The 16,008-nt window shown below is 39.9% G+C and overlaps 1 protein-coding gene across 1 annotated transcript in view; it reads left to right on the forward strand.

Annotated features, from left to right (window-relative positions):
• Positions 1-16,008, forward strand: part of LOC118160543 (potassium voltage-gated channel subfamily KQT member 1-like) — a 521,743-nt gene that overhangs the window by 98,929 nt on the left and 406,806 nt on the right. The window contains 2 exon segments of the mRNA XM_035315348.1: positions 1,673-1,699; positions 11,539-11,653. Coding sequence (XP_035171239.1) covers positions 1,673-1,699; positions 11,539-11,653 — 142 coding nt within the window.

Consider the following 16,008-nt stretch of genomic DNA (forward strand, 5'->3'; position numbering starts at 1 on the left):
CAAAGAGGGAGAGACAGAAGAACTTTGTGCAAACACTTTTGAGAGTCCTTATAGGAAACAAGGAATTCTACTCTCTTTGAGGATTGATGTAGGGATTTCTTGTTCATAAAGTTGATTTTATGCAGAGGGGCCAAAGTGCCATGTGGCAAAATTAATAGCTAAGCTGTATCCTCTGTGCAATTCACTGTGTGTCTCTGAATGCTTCTCCTCCCTCAGCCCACCTTCTAATCAGGAAACTGTTTACCGCCCTCTTTGCTCAGTCTTAGCCATTATCCATATGAACCACATTCATTTGAGTTAGGAAGCCTGCTTTTTTCTCTTTAGGAGAAAGAGTTTTCATTTAAAAAAAAAAAAAAAAGGCATTACTTACTTTTTTCAGGAACTGAGCCAAGAGAGAAGAGATGTTGAATCAAATAAATAAATAAATAAATGTCAGCATTGAGTTTTATATCCTCATAGTATCCTAGAAAGAGCTAGCTACCAGCGATGGGTATAGTCTCTGTATCTTACTCTGAATTATCCACAGAAATATTTTGCCTCTTGATAATGGGAAAGTCCTTTGGGGTTCAGCATAGGCCTACTGTTCTGTCAAAGCTTTGTTGTTGGGCCTTTTTAGTCCAGTCAGCTCAGTAAGTTGGAGGACAAAAGTCCTTACAGGTGAATTTTGATGTAGCAATTGGAAGCTATAAGAGCAAGTTATGCATAGCCATGGAAAAAGGTGTCTGGCTGCCAGACTTGTATATACTGCTGTACTGCCACGTGCTTTCTCCTGAGAAAGGCAGGAAGCTGAAGGGAGACATCCAGGCAGTTGGACCACATATCTAGTCATATAGTAAGTATATTATTGGCCAACATGCAGTGTGACTAAATGGTAACAGTGGAATGACTTCAGCTTGCTCACAGATAGCTGCATTTAGCACCATTTCAAAAAATAAAATCTGACTTTTTTTTTGGAACAACTTTCTGAGAAGGTATTAAAAACAGCTTCCTCTAGGTTTCTATTGCAGGTCATTCCTGTGAAGAGATCCAAAAAACAGTCCTAGGCATGACACAACCAGAAAGGTAGAATTCAAAATTGCTGGATTAGTAGCTCTTCCTTAGCAACACAATTGTTAGACATTAAATAAATAAATAAATAAATAAATAAATAATTCTATTACTTTGCTCCGATTAAATTGGCCAGAGAAAATCCTTTGTTAAATTACTGCTTTAAAGGGACTGAACTGAGCACAATGGAAATCACAGCTCGCTATCTGAACAGATAGAGTGGCACCAACACTGCATATTTCTATGCTCCATTAATCTCTGATTCTCTTCTGACAGGTCATATCTGAGTATGAGGAGGTACTTACAACTCTTTGTGCAATTGGACCCTGACCACTTTTCTGAATCTATCAACAAACCTGCTTGTCAGTTAATGCCAAACATTACACAGGTTCAGTGGTATGGACATTCGCCTGTTCTGCAAGTTGTTTTTTTTTTTTTTTTTTTCCATATAAAAATACCTAGCTAAATGTTCCAGACTATGTTCAATTAAAAAAAGAAAAAAAAAAAAAAAAGTGATTTTGTGCTGAAAGTACTTTTTCTAAAGTAGTCCAATATTTATTGTACTATAGAAAATGATTTTGCTTGTGTGTGTGTGTTAATATGTTGCATCCTTCTTGTTTGCTAGGTCTTACAAGGATGTTCAGGCAGTCAGGTAGGTAACAGCATTTTCATATGCATTCAAACATGTTTCATTGTTTTCTGTCTGCATGTTTTCCAGTGCTACATGCATTTGTGATTTTGAGTTGTGTTGGCACTCATTTGCATCTCGGTGTCATCCCATTAGACATTTAATGAGTGATCATGGTTCCCTGGAGTGTAAGTCAGTATGCAATTTGGCCTACAGGCTTATCAAAACAAAGAATGTACAACAAATATAGTCAGCATTAGTGTATGTTTTGAGTGCTGATCGTTTTAAATCAGACACACAGGAAACCAGATGTTGGCATTTATCTAAAACACTTGCAGCGAAACATGTAACTAAGTACAGGAACAATAATGCATGGCACTTTTTGCATATGCTTAGCAATTTGTAGCAAATATAAATCTATTCTTATTCATTAGTTCACTTTATGAGTTAGTCCTTTATTTCTCTTCCACTTTATAGCAGATATTTTATTCATTGTGGCCTGATTCTACAAGCTTTCAGTGAGCAAAATCAAATTCAGGGAGAACATTGTCTCTACTGAAAATAAATATATGTCTAAATAAATAAATAAATAAATAAATAAATTATAAATAAATGTCTAAAATTGGGAACATAATGTGTCTTTCTTTAATTGTACTGAGTACTTGTAGCTATCTGAGCTGTGTATGGGACAATCGTTGTATTTGATATTTTCAAATGTCTTACATTAGAGTACTTAGGATTTAAAATCCCACATTCAATGCCAAGATTTTGAACATTTCATATGAAAAACTAAAATAAAAATAGCCCTTTCTTATTTAGGCTAGTACTGAGTACACTCCTGACACTTAAGTTTCACAGTAATAATGAAGAAAAGGTCTCACAATATAATTTTCATAATGAACTGATTCCATCTATGCTAATGATATATTTTGCTGGATTCTTCCAAAGTGACTGCTCAGATGAACCTGGACACCATTTGACTGCTGAACTGAATTATAATAGCAGATTGAATTTTTTTTTGTAAAGGCAGGCTGGTAGTCAGGTGCCAGGCATTTATAGACCCCTTGTCTTTCATAAATCATTCAGTTTTCTGTTTTATGAGGAAAGTAAAAATTTGGAAATGTTTTGGTCTAGGTCCCAAAGTAGTTTGGTCTCTACACAGCTTTAAAAAGGGTTATTTTCAGGCAGTGAGGTGATAAGAGTTCTTGCCACAGGAAAGAAGACAAGGAATGATGCTGCAATATCACAGGTAGTTTGTCCGTGTGTATGGAGGAAGTATAGTAACCCCATGCATTTTCTGTCAATGTACAGCCTTACATATAAAATTAAACAGATCACGTTCATGTCTTAGACATTCATTGTACAGAGTAGCAGAGCCTGGTGTTAGGAGAGAGAATGTTTTAACAGTACAACCTCAGATCTGTAAATTGTTAAATAGTTGACTGGCAGGGTCAACTTTTAGTCTGGATCGATCCCACATAGTATGCATGTAGAATTAAGACACATGCATTATAAGTTTAATGCAGATATCAGAGACTGGACTGACAGTCATTTTTCAGATAGGCGCCCTTTTCTATTTCTCCATTGAATGTTAAGAAATTAGAGCTTTCTGATTTAGGCCTGACACTGAGTGAGCAAAAATTAAGTTTTCCTTGTTTTCCTTTTTTTTTTTTTTTTTTTCCTTAGAGCTTTGTCACCCATAGTGTATAGTATGGTATAGTATGCACATTTTCTTTTATAGGCTGAAATGGGCTGTTAAGTGTGCAGAACAGTTTTTTTTTTTTTTTTTTTTTTTTTTTTTTTCAATTTAAGAAATTAAATCTTACTGAATTTCTGTTGTACCAGAAAACTGATTTTAGGCACTTGAAAGAAAAAAAAATGTAGACATTTGATCTCACTGTAAAGAAGCTGATAAGTTTGTTTTCCATTGTTAAATATGTAACTTGATTTACAGATGAAATTGTTCCTTTATTTTAATACTTCATTTGAAATTGTTAGTAAAGAAAATTTTATTAAAGCCTACATAGTGGTTGAGGTATCAGAAAAAAATGATTTGATAGACAAGGATCTTAGGTTAGATAAAGCTATGTGGCATTGCAAAAATCTCTGGGTTACATTTGGGTGTGTTTATTATGTTCTCACTATTTTAGGAATTAGCATTAAATAAAAATAGAGAAGCGTATGAGGCTTAGTTTTTGCTGTTCCATTTGAGTTTTTTTGTTTTATGGATTCCTATGTCTGTGGCATTTATCAATGTTTCTTGTATGGTTGTAGATATTCTATTTTTTATTTTCAACTTGCTGTTTACAACTGTTCATACTCAGAAAATATTATAAATCTTATAACTGAGTAGGTACAGCTTTTTCATGTCATGACTAGGATGCAAGAAGGAAAGATGGCTTCTCTTCTTTCCTCCGTATTTTTTTGCTTCACTTTGCTTTGCCTGCTTTTCTACAACAAAAAATAGGATTCATTTCCCATAAAGTCAGTCTAGAAAAGGAAAGCTTGTTAAAATAAATGTAGAGAGGGAAAATGTAGTTGTTCTGGCTTGGTTTGCAGCTGTTACAGACTTACCATATGTAGTAGCTGGACCTTATAACTTTGGATTTTATTTCTGGAAAGCATCACTGCTATGTGTTGAATGTATTTTAATGCTCCGTATTTCCTCAAAATGAAAACATTATCATGAGTGATTATTATGAATTACTTCATTGCTCAGAAGCTCATGGCTTCTTGATATTCAAAAAATGTTTTCATTCCTTTTTGTGCGATGCAGGGAATTTTGATTTATGATTGAACATTGCTGTTCAAATGACTTTTGGAAGTTCACTCAGGGAAAGTGACAATTACTTCAAAAAATTGGTTCCAGAAATAATGTTTCAAATAAGATAACTGCATGACTCTGCCAGTCACCTCAAAGACAGGAAAATATTTAGAACAAGGGATATGATACTTGCATTTACAATTGATTCTGATGTTTGAATGTGTGGATCATAAAAACATTATTAACAGGATAAAATTTTAAGCAGGAACACATAATTAAGGGGTGGTAAAAGCATAAAAAGATTTAGTATTAAGTAGATCTTAGGATTACAAAGATAAAACCTGTATTGTCTTATAGTGGCTTAACACTAAACAAAACATTTGCCTGAACAGACTCCAACCTGAGTCAAGTATCTCTGAGAGTAGTGGGGAATTTTTTGATATCACAGTACAAATGTTAATAGCATCAGTGTTGGGAGCATTTTGTGTGTGTTGGAGGATTGGGGGTGGTTGGGGATGGGGACGGGGACGGGGGGGACAAGGAGGTAAGCAGAGAGAATATCTGTGACATGACACACATACTTAGTTTTATGGAGCAAAGTGGACATCTTCCATTCAACTAATGAAATGAGGTATGGAGTATACACTACAGAGCTCCTGTTTGTATGAAGTATATAACCACAGCCCAAAGCATTGTCTTTTTCAAAATAATTGTAGGAATGAAACATATGTGCAATACCTGTGGGGTGAGACTTTCATAGATGATCATAGTAAAGTCTTCACCAAACAGAAAATTTGCCTGTTTATGTCCCCTATGTAAAAAGGGAACAAAAGCTTGCTGTGCTTGTGAAGATTACCAAGTACCAGCTGAAACCATTTAACACAGGATTATATTTGCCATGTGACTGCAGGTACATGGTCAGGGAAGGGGCTCTAGGTGAGTTGTGGAGTAAGAACAGAGCTGCTCTGTAGTGCTCAGCACAGAATGAGGAGAAAATGTGGGATTCAATACTGGCATGCTACTGTTGTATCTCTTTTCCTATAAATATCAAGTTATGGGGCAAAAAGCCAATGTAGTACTGAATGCCTCTCATAGAAGAAATTAGCAAGCAAATGTAAACAGTTGAACAATCAGTTTTCTTTAAGAACCGTGGATGCACATTGCAGACAGCAGTGTGTTAAGACAAGGGCACTTCCAATTTATAGTGGAATAAATGATGGATTCTGACCCTGGGCTTCAGGACAGCAAACTTTGGCCTCTTCAGGGATCTACTTGGAAGAATTCCATGGGTTAGGGCCCTAGAAAGAAGGGGGGTCCAAGACAGCTGGTCAATATTCAAGCACCACTTCCTCCAAGCTCAAGATCAATGCATCCCATATGGTAAGAAGGCAATCAAAAGGGGTAGGAGATCTATATGGATGGGCAGGGAGCTCATGAAAAAGCTCAAGCTCAGAAAGAAGAAGGAAGTTTACAGCATGTGGGAAAAGGGATAGGCCACTTGGGAGGAATATAGGGACGCTTTTAGAGTATGCAGGGAAGTCCAAGGAAGGAAGGAAGTTTCTAGGTTTGACAGGGGAAGGGTGGGTGGCTAAAAGTGACAGAGAAGGGCTGGGGGAAGTCGTCACTACTGTCGCTGTGGAAGACAGGGAAAAACCTCTGAGCTTTACCATAGGATTGTCTGAGGCTCCTCAGAGAAGGTAACGTTCCCGATACCATGTCCAGAATCTTCTTCTTGCATCCCTCCAGCAGCACTTGCTGCTTCCCTAAAGTGCCTGTACACCAATGCACCCAATGCACGGAGCATGGGAAATAAACAGGATGAGCTCGAGATCTGTGTTCGGTCACAGGGCCATGATCTTGTGATCACAGAGATGTGGTGGGACAGCTCACATGACTGGAACGCTGTCACGGAGGGCTATGTCCATTTTAGGAAAGACAGGCTGGGGAAGCAAGGGGGTGTGGTTGCTCTTTATGTGAGGGAGCAATTAGAGTGTACCCAGCTCCACCTGGGGGAGGGTGAAGGACAAGTGGAGAGCTTGTGGATGAGAATTAAGGGGTGGGCTGTTTTGAGGGACACTGTTGTGGGGGTGTACTACAGGTCACCAGATCAGGAGGAGGAGGTCGATGAGGCCTTCTACAAGCAGCTGGTAGTAGCTTCACAATCCCAGGTGCTGGTCCTCGTGGGGGACTTCAATTACCCAGACATCTGCTGGGTAAGCAACTCGGCCAGGCATGTACAGTCCAAACGGTTCCTACAATGCGTTGAGGACAATTTCCTGATGCAGGTGGTAGAGGAGCTGATGAGGCGTGGGGTGCTCCTGGACCTTGTTCTTAGCAAAAGGGATGGCCTTGTCAGGGATGTGAAGGTTGGGGGCAGCTTGGGATGCAGCGACCACGAGATGGTGGAGTTCTAGATGGAACTTGATGGAAGAAGTAAGGCTAAAAGCAGGATTGCTACCCTGGACTTTTGAAGAGCCAGCTTCGACCTCTTCTGGGAACCGCTTGGGAGTATCTCATGGGCTAGGTTGCTTGAAGGCAAGGGTGCTTGTGAGAGCTGGGATACATTTAAGCGGCAAGGGTGCTTGTGAGAGCTGGGTTACATTTAAGCAGCACTTCTTCCAAGGTCAGGATTGGTGCATCCCAAAGAGTAGGAAATCAGGGAAGGGGGGCAGGAAACCTGTGTGGATGAGCAAGGAGCTCATTGATAAGATCAAAAGGAAGAGGAAGGTCTATGAAATGTGGAAAAAGGGCCTGTCCTCTTGTGAGGAGTACAGAGGTGTTGTCAGGGCCTGCAGGGACATGATGAGGAAGGCTAAAGCCCACCTAGAGATGAGACTTGCAAAAGAGATAAAAGATAAGAAGGGTTTTTTCAAGTATGTAAACAGCAAAAGGAAAACTAGGGATAATGTGGGTCCCTTGCTGAACAAGGGGGGTGTCCTGGTCATGGGAGATGCTGAGAAGGCGGAGATACTGAATGCTTTCTTTGCTTCAGTCTTTGCTTCAAGGACTCCCCTCCAGGACTCCTTGTCCCTGGCAAGAGGACCAAGGGTCTGGGAAATGGAGAGCTCCCCCTGCCCGGGTTGACGAGAGAGTGGTTCAGGAGCGTCTGAGTGGGCTCAACGCACACAAATCCATGGGTCCTGCCGGGATGCATCTGTGTGTGCTAAGGGAGCTGGCAGAGGTGATCACCGAACCGCTCTCTATCATCTTTGAAAGGTCCTGGAGAACAGGAGAAGTGCCTGAAGACTGGAGGATAGCCAATGTCACTCTGGTCTTCAAGACGGGCAAGAAGGAGGATCTGGGAAACTACAGGCCAGTCAGTCTCAGCTCTGTCCCTGGAAAGGTGTTGGAGCAGCTTGTTCTGGATGCCATCTCCAAGCAATTAGAAGAGAATAAGGTTATGAGGAGTAGTCAGCATGGATTCACCAAGGGGAAGTCATGCTCGACCAACCTCGTTGCCTTCTATGATGGCATCACCAGCTCGGTAGATGTGGGGAGAACAGTAGATATCATCCACCTTGACTTTAGCAAGGTTTTCGATACTGTCTCCCATGACATCCTGATAGCAAAGCTGAGAAAGTGTGGGATAGAGGAGTGGACAGTAAGGTGGGTTGAGAACTGGCTGACTGGCTGAGCTCGGAGGGTGGTGATCAGTGGTGCAGAGTCCGGCTGGAGGCCTGTGACTATCGGTGTTCCCCAGGGGTCGGTGCTGGGTCTGGTCTTGTTCAACATCTTCATCGATGACCTTGATGAGGGAATAGTGTCTGCCCTCAGCAAGTACACTGATGACAAAAAGCTGGGAGGAGTGGCTGACACACCAGAAGGCTGTGCTGCCATTCAGCGAGACCTGGACCAGCTGGACAGATGGGCAGGAAGAAACCAGATGCGGTTTAATAAGAGCAAGTGTAGAGCCCTGCACCTGGGAAGGAACAACCAGAAATACCAGTACAGGCTGGGGGATGACTTGCTGGAGAGGAGCTCTGAGGAGAAGGACCTGGTGGACGACAGGTTGGCCACGAGCCAGCAGTGTGTCCTGGTGGCCAAGAGGGCCAATGGGATCCTGGTGTTCATTAAAAGGAGTGTGGCCAGCAGGTCAAGGGAGGTGATCCTCCCCCTCTACTCTGCCCTGGTCAGGCCTCACCTGGAGTACTGTGTCCAGTTCTGGGCTTCCCGGTACAAAAAAGACGGGGATCTCCTGGAAAGAGTGCAGCAGAGGGCCACAAAGATGATATGGGGCCTGGAGCATCTTCCCTATGAAGAAAGGCTGAGAGACCTGGGTCTGTTCAGCCTGGAGAAGAAAAGACTGAGAGGGGATCTCATCAATGTGTATAAATACCTGAGGTGTGGGAGACAGAAGGATGTAGCCAACCTCTTCTCAGTGGTTTGTGAGGATAGGACAAGGGACAATGGCTGCAAGATAGAACACAGGAAGTTCCGCACCGACATGCAAAAGAACTTCTTCACAGTGAGGGTGATGGAGCACTGGAACAGGCTGCCTAGGGAGGTTGTGGAGTCTCCTTCTCTGGAGATATTCAAGGCCTGTCTGGATGCCTACCTGGGCAGCCTGCTCTGAGGAACCTGCTTTGGCAGGGGGGTTGGACCCGATGATCTTTCAAGGTCCCTTCCAACCCTTACAATTCTGTGATTGTATGAAGTGTGTTCCAACGAGGAAGGCCAAGGCCCATTTGGAATTAAATCTAGCAAGGGATTTCAAGGGTAATAAGAAGGGCTTCTTCAAATACATCAATAGAAAAAGGAAGACCGGGGAAAATGTACAAAAAAAGAAATATGAAAATTTCAGACCCTGGAGACAAAGAGAGGAAGTCTGGAGAAAGGAGGACCTGCTCTTGGTCGAAGAGGATCGGGTCAGAGATCAGCTAAGCAAACTTGATATCCACAAATCCCTGGGTCCCAATGGAATACACCCATGGGTGCTAAGGGAGCTGGCTAATGTTATTGTTAGGCCACTCTCCATCATCTTTGAAAGGTTGTGGAGAATAGAAGAGGTGTCTGAGGCCTGGTAGAAAGCCAATGTCATGTCAGTCTTCAGAAGGGCAGGAAGGAGGACCCAGACAACTACAGTCTGTCTCACCTCCATCCTTGAAAAGGTGATGGAGCAGCTCATCCTAGAGGTTGTTTCCAAGCATGTGGAGGATAAGAAGGTGATCAGGAGTACTCAGCATGAATTCACCAAGGGGAAATCATGCTTAACCAATCTGATAGCCTCCTATTATGAGATGACTAGCTGGGTAGATGAGGGGAGAGTGGTGTCTGTGGTCTACCTTGACTTCAGCAAGGCTTTTGACACTGTCTCCCATAACATCCTCATAGACAAGTTCAGGAAGTGTGACCTAGATGAGTGGATGGTGAGGTGGATTGAGAACTGGCTAGATGGCAGAGCTCAGAGTGTTCAGCTCAGTGGTGCAGTCTTGCTGGGGGCATGTAGCTAGCTGTGTCCCCCAGGGGTCAGTACTGGGTCTAGTCTTGTTCAACTTACTCATCAGTGACCTGGAACAGAGTGCACGGAGTGCAGCCTCAGCAAGTTTGCTGAGGACACAAAGCTGGGAGGAGTGGCTGATACCCCAGTGGGCTGTGCTGCCATTCAGAGGTACCTTGCCAGGCTGGTGGGATGGGCTGAGAGGAACCTCATGTAGTTCAACAAGGGCAAATGCATGGTCCTGCACCTAGGAGGAATAACCCCAAGCACCAGTGCAGGCTGGGGGCTGACCTGCTGGAGAGCAGCTCTGCAGAGAGGGGCCTGGGAGTCCTGGTGGACAGCAAGCTGACCATGGGCCAGCAATGTGCCCTTGTGGCGAAGAAGGCCAATGTATCCTGGGGCGCATTCGGAAGAGTGTTGCCAGCAGGTCAAGGGAGTGATCCTTCCCCTTTGCTCAGCCCTGGTGAGGCCTCAGCTGGAGTATTGTGTCCAGTTCTGGGCTCCCCAGTACAAGAGGGACATGGAGCTACTGGAGTGAGTTCAGAGGAGGGCTACTAAGATGATATAGGGACTGGAGCATCTGTCATAGGAGGACAGGCTGAGAGAACTGGGCCTGTTTTGCCTGGAAAAGAGAAGACTGAGGGGACACCTCCTCAATGTATATAGATATCTAAAGGGAAGGTGTCAAGAGGATGGAACCAGACTCTTTTCAGTGGTATCCAGTGAAAGGCAAATTGTGATAGGCAATGCACGCAAACTGAAGCACAGGAGGTTCTGGCTAAATATGAGAGGACAGTTCTTTATTGTGAGGGTGACAGAGCACTGGGACAGGTTTCCCAGGGAAGTTGCGGAGTCTAATTCTCTGAAGACATTCAAAACCCACCTGGATGCCATCCTGTGCAATGTGCTCTAGGTGATCCTGCTCAGCAGGGGGTTGGACTAGATGATTTTCCGATGTCCCTTCCAACTTCGGCCATTCTGTGAACTCGGACCTGTACTTCATGGAGATGAGTATTTGCTCAAACTTTTTAAAACAATTATTTTTCATGACTTACAAGGCTAGTCACACTTTTACAGTCTGAGTGAATTCCTTCATTTGTTGGTCATTTTGTATATTCTTAGTCTGCAGTGAAATTTGTAGCTTTCCTCTGCTTTGAACATAAGCAGTATGTTCAAAGGGGCAGTACCATCTTTGTTATCCATTGTAGTTACCCTGTTGAGTTTCCTGAGTTCAAACACTTGAGGCTTTAGCCTGTGAGAATTTTTGAACAGAGATGAATACAGTGATCAAATAAAGTACTCAATACAAAATGCAGTTATATGATGAAAACAGTAAGTTTAAAGAAGGATTTTAGAGAAATTTTGGCATAAATATCATGTGGTATAGTAGGTAGTTCTACTACCTACTAAGGTATAAGTAGGTAGGTCTCAAGAAGAAAAGCTTTTTTTGTAAGAGGTTTGTGTGTATTTGAACTGTGTATGTGCACTTATGTGTTTTTGTATGGCATATGTTAAGCATTGATTTCAGTGAATCTGACCAAAAAAAAAGCCATGTGATGTATTAGAACTATTTCTCTAATTTACTGTACAATGTCATAAGGGAAATAGTTTGTATATGTTGTCACCCTAATGTATTACGATCTCTTTGAATTATTTGTGCAGTGGGAAGACGTTTAGAAGGGAACACCCAAGAAATGTCACGAGCCAACAGCTTCACTGATGACATTGACCTTATAACAGAAGAGTCACCACTGCCAGCTGTATCTGATGTGGCACAGTAAGTGGAACAGTAGCTTTCAGTAGCTTTTTAATTGATAATAAAGTGAAATCGTATTTGCATTGTATTTGTCACTGAATAAAAGTAGTGTTCTTTGACTGCACTTTAAGTGATTTATGAGTTTAGTCTTAGGTAACTGTATGTAAATGTTTCTATAATATGCTTAGCTGTAAGCTTATGGGAAGTAGTCAGATGTTCGGAAAGAGAAGAATTGCCGTACAATGGGTGGCTTACAGTCTTGATGTCTTTTTTTTTTTTTTTTTTTTTTAAGGCAGATAACAGTTCCTCCTGCTGTTTTTCACAGAGAGGCTTATGGCTTTGTAGAATTCTGAAGCGTTCCTAGTATGTTTAATCTATAAATCGATTGGAAACATAAATTGAAATACTTATGCATAAATACAACCTGAAAATGTAAAGGCTACATTATGTGTAATATTGTAAGGAAATTATGTTGGAAAAATACAGAAGTTGAATTATTAAGGAGATACTGATCGTGTCTGGATTGACTAGAACAGAATGTCCCCATTGCCAGTGAGTTTGCTGTGACTGTTGAGTGAACTTCTAGGTTGCTCGTCTCAGATTTGGGAAATGCTTATGTCACTGTTTCTTGAAATAAGTATGTTAGTATCTGCGCGCAGAACACCTCTGTTTGTGTTTTGATGGGATCTTCAGTAACCTTGATTTTTTTTTTTTTTTTTTTTTTTTTTTTCTGTGCAATATACAGAGGATAGAGATACAAGGGCATAGAGAATCTGGAGTATTTCAAATGTGAAGTGGAGCAATACAGTAAGGCCTGGATGGACCAGTGCATCCAGATATCATTTTCAGGCTTTATCTTATATGCAGAAACTGATGCAAACAATACTGGTGAATAGAACTTGTCTTAGCCAAAGTATATGCCCTAAAGACACAGTAAAGCTGACACAACTTTGTGAAGGTCTAATTATTGTTCAGATGTTATATTAATGTTGATTAAAAAACTTGCCAGAGTTTACACTTGCAAAAGAGCATAGAAATGCCATTGGGAAAACCTTCCAGTAAATGCTTGAATATAATATTACTTTTTAAATATTATGATAAACTTTTATTGAGTTCTTTCCGATAGAATGTTGGAAAAGATCTTGCACATCTGTGCCTCCAGTGGGAGGTAAAATCTTGTGTCAGATTCATGCATATTTTCCACCTATTACTGAGCTAACATGTTGAAGGATACTCTGCTGCCGGAAAATGTTATATTGTTATGTTTGTTCAAAGATGCCCAAAAGAAAAATAAGAAAGAAATGTAGAATATATTTGTCAATCTAACAAAAAAAAATAGCATATTAAAATTAGTAAAAAAAATGCAAGACAAAGAATGTTCTGCACTAAACTTGCAGACCTGTTTCATTTGATTCTTACTGTAGGACAGGAAAATGAAACATTTATAAGAAAAATGGAATTGGAATTCAGAGCAGTGTGTGGGGCAAGACAGGGCGATTAAAGACATTTGCAAGTACTTTATAGGAAAACCAGTACATGTTGTGAACTGTTATTTTGGCTTCAGACCACTAAGTTAAAGGTGCTGAATTTGTTTTTGAAAACAGAGGTCAGCAAGGTTTAGCCATGGAGTTGGTGGAAGATTCTTGAGGATATTGTAAAAAACAGTTAAGTCAATTGGGTGATTTCATGTCCAAAGGAAAATTTTTAAGGCTTTATGAATCAAAAAAAAAAAAAAAAAAGCTTGGAAAAAAAAAAATCTGGAAAACAAAATTTTAAAGTATGTGTTCATGTTCTCATGCCAGCAAGACAAGATCAAGAACATCAGCAATGACAGAGGAAATTGCATGGAAATGTTTTTGCATGGAAATGGCATTACATTCTGTTGCTGTGTACTGTTTATTCTTAATTTGCAGCGGTAGCTCTGGTATTCAGAAAAGGGTAGCCTACAGATTTAAGAGAGTAAAGTTTCACACACTATTAATTCTATTTATTTATTTATTTATTGTTCTTATCCATTTGAATTTCCTACTGCAACTATCCACTGAGGACTAGATTATCTGATTTATTTATTTTTTAAGCTATTCCATATTAGTTCCACAGGATGGACATATGGTGAAAGCTTTCTTCAACAGAAGAAGTGAGCAAAGTTTGCTTTATGGCATGCTTGTCATCAGGTTAAAATTCAGTAGATTTATTTCCAATCTGAGAAAGGCTGAAGGGTTTTTCCCTCAGAAAGAAGGTGTTTAGGAGCAGGATGCCAGAACAATTAATGAGCATGCTTTCAGGGGAACTCAGAGGAATGGAGCAGTTAAGAGTAAGCTCTTAGTTATCCTGGTGGGCTACATAAAGCCTATGTAAGCTGGCCACCATATGACTTCACATGAGAGGCAAAATAGAATAGAATTGCCTGTTTTTATCTAAGAAGATACATCTAGATGTAAAGGAAGCATTGAAATTTGTATTTCCTGGAGAACAGAAGAAAAGTTGTAAAACTGTTATTTTTTTGTGGTTTTATTTATTATTATTATTATTATTATTTTAATGATATCTGCATAAGTTTCTTCACTCCCAGCAACTAAGATGTCAGGTATGGGAGGTGACCTAATGACAGAGGGTTCCTTAAATTTGGTTGACACCTGTAATGGTCCTAGAGATCCTGTCTGGAATACAGGAGTGTGCTTGGTAGTTATGGTACAACGTCAGGACTCCTGTCTCATGTTCTCTGACCTCCTGTGCAAATGCAGTGGATTAAACCAACTCCATTTGCCTATATGTGAGAGACAGTCTTAGGTACACAGGACAGAAATGAGGGCAAATGAAATGGGGTATGCTGTTTATAAGTCTTGCTCTTAATGAGTGTGTTTGTTGGCTATGAACTAATATAATACTTTTCTGAGATACAAAAGTGTGTTTGAAGTCTAGTAGGAAAGCACTGAGGATGAGGGGTAGAAATGTCATGAACTGATTACCAGGATTTGTGACAACTCTTTTCAGGGGTCCCAGTAATATCCCAGCTATGCTGGAGGATATTTTAGGGAACAAAGATTGTTGCTTGTCTTCAGACAAAGATAATTATTGACACCAGTATTCAAGACAAATTCGAAAGTGATGTTGCTCCAATCTATAGTGTGATTGCTATTTGCATGTGTTTTTTTTTTTGTTGTTTGTTTGTTTTTTTGTTTTGTTTTGTTTTTTCTTCTTCATATGATTACTTTCTGTGCAGGTAACTCATAGAGGTTGTATGTCGGTTATATGTCTATTAAATCTATGGTAATTATACTGTGCTTTTATGCATGATATCCTGCTGCTTGTAATTTCACAACATGGTATTTTGGTCTAAATCAGAGAATTATGAATTGTTGCATTCAAATTGTACATTTTAAAGTCAGCTCGCTGCAAGCAAAGAATTTTGCATTTGGAAAGAAACATAATCTTATTTCTCCTATTTTGTACAAGAAAAATTGGTGGTATTATGTGTTATTCTGTGCATCTTGCAAACTGCTTGCATTTCTAGCTCTGAATATCCATAATGAACTTTAAATGTATAGAAAAACATGTCAAAAGATACAGATACACAGATATAGATGCAGATCCAGATATAAATATATCTCAAAATGAAGCCAAATTACCGTTTCATGTAGTTTTGTACTTCTAAAATCAAACATGGTAGTTTTTATCTTTATTATTGATAATTTTAGTTTGTATGTCTGTAATTCTATTTAGTATTTTGCTGAAACAAGGTTGCATTAAATTAAGAGGAGTCCTGATTAATAAAAATGTAGCATCTAATTTCTCATTTATATCGTGAACTTTATTGAAGAAGCACAGAACACAACTTTTTTTTTTTTTTTTTTTTTTTTTTAAACTGTCATTTCTAAAACATAAAGTCAGATAATAAGTATTAATCCTGTATTTGCCAAACATTCACCTACCTCCTACTTGATTATTAGGTATACTTAGTGTGCTTATTTGTCTTGTCTTTTAGCAGAAGAATAAGCAGGTAAGTCATCACGTGTGCAAGCTTTCTAAATCAGCATGGCTTTTGCTTTGCACTAAGTTATATTATACCTAAACTAGTGTGCCTTGGAATTCATAATGGAGGAATATGTATTTTTTATTTTTTCCTATTAAAAGCTCTACTTCATTCTAACAGTTACTGACAATATGCTGCAATTATTTAAATTTCACGAGATGCTTCTTTGTGAGGTCAAGCTGCCAAATGGTAAAGTTCTCCTTGCCTTCGAACAAGTGTATAAGTTACAAAATAAATCTCACTGTATACATTTATTCCAAAACCTGTAACTTTTTTTAAAAAAAAAATTCTAAGCTGATATTTTGATTATTAAACATGAAATATCAAGTCTACAACTGTATTT

This window comes from Oxyura jamaicensis, chromosome 1, assembly GCF_011077185.1.
Source record: "Oxyura jamaicensis isolate SHBP4307 breed ruddy duck chromosome 1, BPBGC_Ojam_1.0, whole genome shotgun sequence".
In the NCBI taxonomy this organism is placed as follows: Eukaryota; Metazoa; Chordata; class Aves; order Anseriformes; family Anatidae; genus Oxyura; species Oxyura jamaicensis.